The sequence below is a fragment of the Apodemus sylvaticus genome, chromosome 15 (assembly GCF_947179515.1).
Source record: "Apodemus sylvaticus chromosome 15, mApoSyl1.1, whole genome shotgun sequence".
In the NCBI taxonomy this organism is placed as follows: domain Eukaryota; kingdom Metazoa; phylum Chordata; class Mammalia; order Rodentia; family Muridae; genus Apodemus; species Apodemus sylvaticus.
Genome location: NC_067486.1, coordinates 75403759 through 75415503, shown reverse-complemented (window position 1 = coordinate 75415503; position 11745 = coordinate 75403759). Strand labels below are relative to the sequence as shown.

The 11745-nt window shown below is 38.0% G+C and overlaps 1 protein-coding gene across 1 annotated transcript in view; it reads left to right on the top strand.

Moving 5' to 3' along the window:
• The first annotated feature begins 576 nt into the window (after window positions 1-576).
• Window positions 577-11745, top strand: part of Tprg1 (tumor protein p63 regulated 1) — a 113664-nt gene continuing 102495 nt past the window's right edge. The window contains exons 1-2 of the mRNA XM_052158817.1: window positions 577-798; window positions 10498-10589. Of these exons, the coding sequence (XP_052014777.1) occupies window positions 577-798; window positions 10498-10589 (314 nt within the window). The remainder of the gene's footprint in view (window positions 799-10497; window positions 10590-11745) is intronic.

Sequence of the window (11745 nt, the reverse complement as noted above, 5' to 3'; positions counted from 1 at the left end):
CCCAATGACACTTCCTGCAATAAAGCTACACCTACTCCAACAAAGTCACACCTCCTAATCTTTCTCAGGTTGTGCCATGCCCTGGTGGCCAAGCATTCAAAAACATGAACCTATGGGGACCCTCCTTACTCAAACCACACACATTCTCACAACAGTCGCTGAAGCTGATGAGGAGATTCATTCTCACCGCCTTTCATTCTTAAATACAAACCAGGTAGGTAGAGTTTTAGACAAAAGTGCCAGGAAATGACTAAGATGAATTACCTGGAAGTGATTTCATGCTACATTTCCTATGTTCAGTTTATGTTCTGGTCTTAATGTTGAGGAAATGGAGTGGTTCACAGCCTCATTTTCTCAGTCCTGAGAGTCTCTACTTCTCTCCCCTAGTAAAGCCTCTGAATTTAGGTGATGGTGCTTCTGCACTATCCCACTGGTGCCTCTGTCCAATTGAAGTGGGACTGTTTCCATTTTGGGAAGAACTTCTGCTTCTTGTAACCTGTTTTTCCATAGCTGGGATATAGGTGGGATGCTTTATCATTTAATGAAAAGATTATTTCATTGTTTTAGGCTGAAAAAATGTCAACAATTGGGAGCTTTGAAGGTTTCCAGCCCGTGTCTCTTAAGCAAGAGGAAGAGGACCAACCCTCTGAGAATGACCACTTGTCCACAAAAAAGGAGAATTTGGGCAAGGACCCAGGACCTAGGAGGATTTCAAGACAGCAGAGTATGACTAAAGCGACACTGTACCCCAATCCTTATCACCAGCCCTATGTTTCACGGAAGTACTTTGTTACACGGGTAAAATCATAATTTCAATTCTATTCAAAATTTCTTTTGAAATCTTACCACCTTCTCTGTACTGCATTTTGCCAAGAGTTGCACATCTCATAAACCTCTTTTAATATTCACCATAACATAATTCTCATGTAGTTGTCTTTACTCCCATTGTATGGATGACGGTTGTAAACTTAAGACAAGCCAGACCCATCAACTTTTATCTCTCAGACAGCATCAAGGAGATACAGTTCCTGTGGCCTTTATATGTTTTGGTTTCTCTCCTGCAGTGATGCAAAATCTGGTTTCAAAGAATCAATGATTAATGTCTAGAGAACATGTAATATAGTAGCTAGAAGGTAAAGCTATAAACTTATTGTTTTAGAAAGACACAGACTGTTAAGTAGAATGTGTTGCTGAGGCTGATCTGAATCTCAGGATGGATGCTAGGATGCTGGTTTTACCATGGGAGCAAAGGTTTGACATTAAAACTCTGTCTGCAGTTGCAGTGTGGGACTCAGAGCTCTTACATGAGCATTGGATCCAGGAAAGAAAATGGACAAGGCTTACATACTGGTGTAAAAGGCTACTATAATAAATTTCTAGCATTTGGATCAAGTAGAAAGTACTTGATGGATTTATTACTTCTTTGTTGGTTGTTTTTTATAATTGCTTTTGCAATCCTCCAAAGTTCTTATTAACACAATAGCCATAACCTATTGGAGGAAAAATATGGGATGTGAACCATGAAAATACAGTTGAAAAACAAACTTGTCTTTCTGTGTGTCTCTGTCTCTCTGTCTCTGTTTCTCTTCATTTCTTTCACATGTGGGAATGTTTTTGTATATCAGGGCAGAGGAAAACATTTGGAAGTTTATTCTCACCTTCCACTTTATTGAGACATGAACTTTCTTGTCAGGTTTGTCTACTATGGTGCATATACCACACTAGCTATCTTGAAAGCTTCTGACCAATTCTCTCATCTCCTCATCCTACCTCACAACAAGAGTGCTGGAGTTATTTTTGTGCCAGGGCAGCAATTTCCTTAACTGTGCTGTAGTGCATAGTGACTTGAATTGATCTTCAGCAAGTAAAACAATTGGTTTCATGTTTGTCTTTTGAAATTAATTTCTCTGTGCATAACTCCCATTTGGAAACATACAGGGAAAGCTAGTCCATATAGTTCATATAGTTCCTGTGTTATTTGTGTGTGTGTGTGTGTGTGTGTGTGTGTGTGTGTGTGTGGTTTCTGGAGATCATGCTCAGGTTCTCTGATTGTGTTTCACTTTTCTGGCTCTTTAAAATGTATTTTTCCAGCCCAATATCATAAATAAGTAGAGGTTAAGAATTTGAGGTTATTTACAACCCTGAATGAATCCTGGTTTAGTGACTTTAAATATATATTTTCATTTAAGATAAAGTTCAGACGAAAGCAACTGAATGTGTGAGTGTGTATGCATATGTGTGTGTTTAAACATCACGTAGACTCTTATGTGCAAGGCACTTTGGTAGGTGCTATGTTATCTGTGTTTGCGTGAGTTTTTTTGCATATGTCAAGCATATGGTCTGTTTTCCAAAATATATGAACTTTATTGAATATGCAAAGCTAAGTGGAGATGGAACTGCAAAGGAAATGTAAGCAGCCTTTGGAGTTTTATGATCTAGATATGGATGAAGCAATGCTTGATGGGAATGTACAAAGCTGTGCTTCAGAATAAGGGCCTGGTGATTGGAGTTGCTCCAATTATGAATGCAGAATGAACAGTCTAGGTATAGATTTTTGCTTTGCTTCTAATGGTAGTCCTGAAGGTGGCAGAGGTTGACCAGTTGGCTATCTACAGTGGGACCAGGGAATATCATCATGGAAAAACACAGATAACATAGCACCTCTTGACACAGATAACATAAGTTCCTCTTGACAAGTAGAACTCATAAAGAAAAACTGATTTCTACCACCATAATCTTAATGGCAAGTCACTTTTAGAAGCTAGTGCTTTTGCCAATGAACTGGGGATAGGATAATCTTAGGGATGAACTAAAACTGTAATGAAAGGAGATGTTGGTATTTTGCTTCTCCTTGCCAGCAACTGAGCCAGAGCAGCAATTTCCTTAACTGTGCTGTAGTACATAGTAACTTGAATTAACCTTCAGCAAGTAAAACAATTGGTTTCATGTTTGCCTTTTGAAATTAATTTCTCTGTGCCTAACTCCCATTTGGAAACATACAGGGAAAGCTAAACCATATAGTTCCTGTTTAGATGAACTGACACAGTCACAAAGCTATTACATGTGTCATTAGATATTTACAGCTTCTGTTTAAGAACCATGGCCCTGTGCAACACAGTGAAGCAGGCAGGAGAGACCATACTACCTTTGTCTTATAAGTAAATACACAGGAGGCTGGAGAGATTATTTCATAGTTAAAAGCACTTGTTGCTTTTGCAGAAGATCCAGGGTTGCTTCCCAACACCCTCATGATGGCTCATAGCTACTTACAACTCAAGTTCTGGGGGATTTGGCATCTTCTTCAAGCTTCCTCAGGCAGCAGGCACTCACATGGTGCATTTACATGCAGGCAAAATGCTCATATATGCCAAATATAAATAAACATTTTTTTTTAAAAAGTGAACATGTGTCAAGAGAATGAGGTCAACTGATCCACATAGTGCAAGAGCTTCAGCTAGGTGCAGCACATCCACTGTTCCTCCTAGATAAAAGGTACAATTTATATAAATCTTTACATGATGGTATCTTCTTCATCAGACCTATAGAAAACAAACCCAAGTTCTCAGGAGCTTCTAAAAACAACTGTCTTAAACAGAATTAAGTCACTGTCGTGGTGCTTTGTGGCCTTGAGGATGAAAGACACCCTCTTCCCTTTCAAATAGCAGATAGAGGACAGAATGTTGTGTAAATATGAGTGTGAAATAAGTGTGCAAGAACAAGTGTGAGAAAAATGAAGATGCAGTTGTGAGAAACAATCCATTGCCTTTTAATGCTGATTAGCTTATTATAGTAGTACCCAAGTAAATAGTCAAATTGATCCTGGTGACTGCACCTTCCTTGATACCACACCCCCAGTGTTCTGGGTTCCCAAATGAAGGACACATACAGCCTTTATATTTTGATATGGCTTTATCAGCTTAATGACTGGGCCACTTCCTAACCACCACCTGGCTAATGAACCTCCCTCCAATATTCCTAAGTTAGTACTTACTAAATCCTATATTCCATCTTGGTTGCCCTGGGCCCATGGTGAAGCTCTCTTGGGCTACTATACTCTGGCTCCTACAATGTATCTAAAATCTCTGTCCAGAATCTTCTCAGGTGTGGCATCTTCCCTCCTCTTCTCCCAGCATGGCTAAAATTCTTTCTCCTCTCTTGTCTTCCTCCCTGGGCCCAAGCCCATGAAATTCTATGTCCCTACCTCTACCTGCACTGCCCAGTAATTGGCTGCCAGCATCTTTATTTATTTATCAGAACCAATTAGGGGCAAGGTTCCTCAGTATCTTACATGCAGGGACCCAAATTTAAATAATACAAGCAGTCACAGTTTACAAGTTTCTTAATTTATTCTTTTGTAATTTCATACACAATATAATGAATATTTAGATTATATCATCTCTCTGACACTCCCTCTAAATCCTCCAAAATAGATACTCCATAACATGTCATGTCCTCTTTCTCCTCCTCTCCTTCTCTTTATCCTCTTTCTTCATTTTCTTCTATTTTTATAATCCATTGAGTTTGGTTAATGCAGCCTGTATATATCTATGGTGTAGAGTAACATACAAAGGGGCATGGGCAACCATGGGCCACATTGCTGAAGAAGACTGTCTCTCCTCAGCTAGGGACAGGGCTTTGAGAGTGCTGAGCTGTTGATTGGCTTGATCCAATACAGAATCATGTCCCATGGCCAAAGTGTATGATGCCTTTAGCAATAAATAGCCTTACTATCAATTTTTGGTGGGTGACCAATAATAATGTCAGTAACCCATATTGTTTTGTGGGTCTCAGGGAAACACCTAATCAAAAGTTCAGTAGGAAGCAACCCACACTTAGCACAGAGATTTTTGTTTGATTACCCTATATACATTCCTATTGTGGGATGAACATTGTCCCATAAACATTTTTAAAAATCAATGAGAGAATGTATGGATATGTGAGTCTCGATTTCTTCACCTAGAAAGTATAAATAAAACACAAGCTTTGTATAGAGCTCTAAAAGAGCTAACTTTGTCAATATTCATAGTGTATGACACATCTATAAACATTTCAAACATTGTTACTTTCAGTACTTCCTCTCTCTTATTTTTGCTTACATTCACAATTCTATAAATAGTCATAAAAATGGCAGCAAGGTGCCTATGACCTCACCACGATCTCTAGGGTGAGATGTAACTGTTGACAGAAGGGTCTGTGGCAGTGAAGAGGAGGCTAGTTGACTTTCTCAAGGAATAATTAAGTAAGATCACAACACTTGAAGTTTCAGATGTGTGAGAGTCAACGTAACGTGATGACTTCTTAGATCTGAAGTGAGATCTCAGATGTCATGGTCCAGCTGGCGAACAAATTGGATTCTGCATTTCTGTAAGTGCTCTGCCAATACTGATGTGCGATTGTTGCTCAAGTTACTCTTTCTTGGTAACATAATAGTGAGTGAGATTTGACTTTCCCCAAGAGTGTACAAACCAGAAAACCTAGGGCTAGAACTAGTTTCCTAGTTACCTATTTATAGTATTATGATTTCATGCCATAATCACAGACAAATCAACATATTCCAGACTGAGAATTTAAAGTCTATGCATTGCAAATTGCGAAGAGCACTGAGGGAGCAAGTGGCAGAATTTGTTGCTGAAGGGTTTTATTAGAAAACTTTAGGATTATCACCCTAGAAGTAGTTTGTTGATAAAAAATTAGAAAATATAGACATACAACATAAAAGTCACTGTAATATCACAGTTCAATATTAACTAAAATGTGAATTACATGGGCTTGTACACACTTGTCGATGGATTTTTGTTTTGTTTTTCATATATAAAATTTCTGTACGCAATTAGAGTTTCTATGCTAAATGTTGTTTCACATGGCTACACGATTCTGTGACATCATTTTTTATTAGCAACACAGCATCTCATAACGAGGATATCTACTACAATGTGTTTAACTTTAGCTGGATATTGATAATATTTTCTGTTCATGTTACTGATCTGGAAATGAAAGGTATTCATTTGCTTTCTGTGATAACATAGCACAGTTTTTCAGGTGCCAGGAAGTGATACCCAAGGATACAAGGGGAAGAATGCTATGAGTTTCAAGAGGGATTTACAAAGAAATGACTGGCATGGAATTAGAAAATCTTGACAAATAAGTGAAAATTTTAGCATCATAATATCAAATATATCCCATGTCTAAGTACCAGATCATAAAATAAGTTGATCTCTTAAACTCTCTTTGTGGTTTGCTGGTCATTATCATTATTTATAAAAATTATGCCTTTCTGACATAGTTTGGGAGCATTTTGCTCAGAGAAAGTGAAACCTGAGAAATAGCCAGTCAACTTCCTAAGGTACATGGAGGAAGTGTTACTTGTCCATGGTTAGCCAGCATCCTGAGGATCATGCCAGGCCTAGGAAGTATACTTGCAATGCAGGAGTCCTGATACTGCCACTAACTACCCGTGACCTTGGGACCTGAATAAAAGGTCACCCAAATGAAAGTCTAAAACACTTTCTCTCCATCCATTTGCAACCTTTTTCTCTTGTTTTAGTGTATCTGCTATTATTGCTTAGACAAATCTAAAAAGGGCCTCATGCCTTCTCTGAACAAAAGTATCCCTCAAGGCTAATAACTTGAGGTATATTATGATAATCATCTTAGTTATGGAGACTGATGTTCAAAAGCAACTTTTTATGAAAAGAACAATGCTTAGCCCACATGGAGAAAGATATTTTTAAACTCCCTGTAGGGCTCTGTATTTGCAGATACCTTATCAGAAAGTTGAAAGCTATTCGAGATGGAGAATTATCTCTAAATTTATACTAGAGAATGTAAATTACATACAAACTAATGGGACTAAAACTATTTGATCTTTTAATATTTAATTAATGGTTCCCCATGGCCTTTTTATAGCCTGTGTTCTATTGTGAGCAGCGAGACTTTAATAAGCAGGTTCAGGACTTCCCATTGTGTAGTGAGATGTCATTGCTTCCATGACACTAATTTGGCTTTCATACTCTCTCTCTTTTCCTCTTCTCTTGCTAGATGGTTCCTAGTGACTTGCCCTCACATTAGGAACAAATACATTTATTAGTTTTATTGTTATTGCCTGTGTGAGCTTCCATTTAGTTTAGAAAATAAACATCTCACTGGGCAAGAGGTTGTTCAGCTTCCATTGTATTGAAACTCCTTCAGGACTGTCATAAAGATGATTTATTCTTTTGTGAGAGAAAAACCACAGGAATGCTGTGATAAGATGAATTTTCATCATTTTTTTCAAGGACATAAAAATTTGCTCAGCCTTTACATATTATGGCTGATTTCGAGCTAATTTTATTAATAATGTGTTCATTGCAAAACGGGTTCTATCTAGGCATCACAGTAGCTACAGAAGAAGCCTGAGGGCCAGAGTCTCTAAGATTAATCCTTCCGAAACAGCTGCTTCTTTTTGTGAGATAGTGAGCTTATTGCATGGAAACCATTGACAAAATCAAGGGTATTGTTTGAGGCAGCACTGGCTGTGGACTTGTCTAGATGAAGGAAATGGAAGGGAACAGATAGGCAAGTCTGGAATTTCCCACGAAGGTCTGCTTTGCCTGGAACTACTCAGGGCTAATATGGGAGGGACAGTAGAGTTATTATGTTGTGTGAGGTGATGCACTTGATCATAGTTTCCCGTTTGTCTTAGAATGCATTCTCAGAGCTAAGTTCTTGATTTCACTAAGCATTTGACCCTTGAATTCTAGTATGACTATTTTCCTTTAATTTAATATCATCAAGAATGAGAATGAAAGTAAAGCCTTTCGTTATTCAATGTTTGTTACTAGTTAATATACAGCACCTCAAGGTACTTCTCAATAGTTCAGTTACAGTAATGAATATCAGAACAATCTAACAAATGAATCAACTAATGAAGAATGCCAAGACAACTTACCACAGACTCTAGATTCTGTGCTGTAAGAATGACTGAGATTAGACCTTAGTACTCATGTATTTTTAAATTTTTATTTTAAATTATCAGATTCAAATTTATTTATTTTAAAACAGTAAAAAATATCAATTAACTAACAATACTAAAAGGGCCGGAAGTACAGCTCTATGTTCTCAAGGAGCCCAGACAATGTTTATATTTAAAAAAAAATCAGTGAGAACATGGACAGAGTTGTAGAGAGCATCAAAGTATTCCATAAAGAACACACTTTTGGTGTTTAGCTTTTGAAGAGGTGGATAGGAGGGAAGCATCAGTTGCTTCTATTGATGATGATGTTCCATTTCCATCTCATGTTTTCCTGTCCAAGAAAACCAACATCAATATTTTTCATAGACCTTTTTATAGTTACTTTAATTATGTGTCACCAAACAAGAATGCATTTACTCAACACAGTTCTCTATAAGGAAGGGGGCCTACCTAACCCTTTCCTGTTTTATTTTTTTTATTTATCAATATACTTCATTACTTGTAAGCTTATGTTATATTAGATTATCCAAACTTATTCCATATTACAGCACCCTCTTGGTCAGCATCTGTTTCTTGATGCCCATTTATTGCTGTCTACAAACAAGGCTGCAGAGTCCTTCATCCATGCCATTTTGCATATGTAAAAGAATTTCTGAAGTATAACTTCACAGAAGCATACCTGGATAAAATATAGCTTATTTTTCATTTTGGTAGAATGATTTGGCAATTGCTTTTGGTATAGAAAATACCATAAGCTTTAAATTTTTATACATTATTGTATTTATCTTCACATATTTTGGGAGACTTCTTGACATAAAAACATTCAACAAAACACTTATTTTAGAGTTATTTAAGCACTCTCCAATTCTATCTGCTTTTTTTTCTGAAAAGTATTAGTTTCACAAGTGAGTTATATTTGTGAAGCTAAAATTATGTAAAGAAATTGTTTGAGAAATACCAATGTTGACTCATCAAAGAGCACACTATACTTCAGAAGACTTTGAAAAGTGGGCTTTGGAGAGTCAAAATGCTTCACACAGAAATAAGCTTAAGAGAACTGAGAATAGCTAGGAGACTATAGGAATTTCCCTCTGGGGTAGACTGTCTGCCTGCAGTGTCACTGGAAATGTGTGACATCAGCATAGATTTGTCTGGCCACAGGTGCTAGGCATTTTGACTGAAACCTCAGAAGTTGCTGATTTTATGACACATGGCCTCTAGCAAACATGGAGTGCCAATATTAGCTTTCTGACTAGTCTTCAACCAGCCGCAGACAATGACACAGGGAAAATCATTGAGTCCAGTGACTGACTCTCCAACTAAAGAGATAAGTAGCTAAAATGATGGAATCAGGGTCTTGGACTATAAAAGTTATTGTCACATTTTCCTTAAGAGATATAGAACACATTATGATCCTTAGAGTGGCTCTAAAGGGTTTGTCATGAAAGCAGAGCTAATTATTGACAACTCTTGCCACTCACTTTATTTTAGGGATACTGTCATTTTGTAGATGGCTTGGGCTGGACAGAACAAACCAGGGAGCCGGTAGGGGAAAAAGCTCAACCTCTGCACCATTTACACATAGTTCATCTGAGGCACTGTCACTCTTTTCTTGTCCAGATTCCCCTATAGAAGAGTCTGTATCTTTAAAAATTCCAGATGTACTTATGTACCTATCCACTGCGTTTGTGATATAATTGACTTGTATGTAACTTGGGTTAGGATTTTTTTGAAGCTGCCTTATGATTCTGATATATAGTAAAACATTGAGAATAACTGCTTAGAGAGTATTGGTTGTCATGAGTATAAGTAAATGAAGTATATTTTCTCAAGAACAGTCTTCATACCAACACTATCACATGGTAGAAATGCAGTCTTAAGTCCCAAACCATGCTAACTGAATCAGAAACTGAATATGATACATCTTAGAAATATTTCAACATGGGTCTTATATACACTGAAGTTTAAGAATCAAACTAGAGAAGGCATGACCTTACTAAAATATATATGTCAACCAGTTTCTGCATAGAATTAGCTCAATTGTAGGAACACTTGTTCTGCAAAACGTATGAAACTGAGAGAGAGAGAGAGAGAGAGAGAGAGAGAGAGAGAGAGAGAGAGAGGAGGGCCGAGATAGTTGAGATACTGAGTCAGCAACACTGAAGGTCAGGAAGCTACTTTTTGCCTTTTACCAACATTATATATATATATATATATATATATATATATATATATATATATATGCAACTTTCCAATAAACTTATTTCTCTGGAAGGAGTGTTATTCTAAAAATGGCTATTTTGATTTTAGTGTGAAAGGATTTGTAAAGATAGGACCTGGAATTCTTTTAGCCAGGACAAAAGAGCTAACAGTAAAACAGAGTTCAAGACCATGTTCTTTGCCTGGCAGTGACCAGAATATGCAAATGAAGAACCGCCTTTACTCTCCTGGAGGATGTTGGGGAGGAGGTGTGTCCATTCTTACTAATCCTAAGTACAGTGTGTGTTAGGTCTTCTCTAAGTGAAATGATTTCTTCTCCCCTTCAGCCGGGGGCCATTGAGACTGCTGTGGAAGACTTGAAAGGTCACATAGCACAGACTTCGGGGGAGAAGGTTCAAGGCTTCTGGCTCCTGACAGAGTAAGTATGTGTCTGGGTGAAGGGAAGTGGACATAGATGACATTACTGGAACAGCAAAGGAGAAGAGCACGTCATAGAAGCTCCCCTGGGTACGGTATATGGTGATTTCTTGACGTTTCCAACAAGGGATTGATTTTTCCTTAGCTGGCTGAGTGGATGAATTTGACTCTGTCTTTCTGGACTGTTCCTTCCACCCAGCCACTGCAGCCATAGCTCAGGTCTGTGTCACTGTGTTCAAGAATAATGAGAGAAGCTTCCTAGGTGTCCAGCACTGATCTTTCTCCATCACAACTCTGCTCCCTGTAACTACACTTTACATCCTTCTAGGTGCAGAGCAGGGGGGTGAAAAAGGTACACACACAGTCTACTATATAGCCTGCCTTCTTTGTAGAGTATGGACTGTGATACTAGGGAAATCAGCTAGAATAGGAAAAAGGGGGTCACCGCGGAGGGAAAGTTTGGATAAGAACCAAGCGAACATAACAAGAGCATATGACCTTTATTGCTCATGTCACACAATTCATTACCCTAAGGCTTCCCTTAGCAGAAAGAGCTTCTCCTGGGCATACTACCACAGCAACAATTACCTCTCTGCCCATCTTAGAAATTGCACTGCTTGTGACCTTTCACACACTCTGTGATACATATTAAAGGGTAAAAGAGGATGCATGTCTACTACAGAACCCATAGTGTTGTGTGGAAGTTTCTTTAGAACACTCACCTTGTTTCTAGATGGGTTCAATGAAGACTGTTTTTAAGCTGGGGAGTGGATCTGAGTTCCAGTAACCTAGCAATCCTTTCGGTAGGGTGAAATGTGTAGTTTTCCTTTGGTGCAGGAAAGTTTCTAATGCTGAGTTTCCAGAAGGAAATCTGGAAGACTTAACCATCCAGGCTGTCAAAATGGAGTCCCCAACAAGCAGGAAAGAGAATCAGACCTGACTGATTTACATTTTATATTATTCTTTCAAACATCTTCCCAAACCTGCATGAAAAGAAGCTTCAAAATTGACATTTTTGCTGTTATTCTTTATTCTTTGTGTCTTTATTTATGTAATGAGACTGAAGTGATTTTGAAAGGACAAAATGAAATGTTACTGTAAAATTCTTCATGAATTGTCTCCCTCCTCCTCTGCTCCTCCTCCTGTGGTTCTCAGCT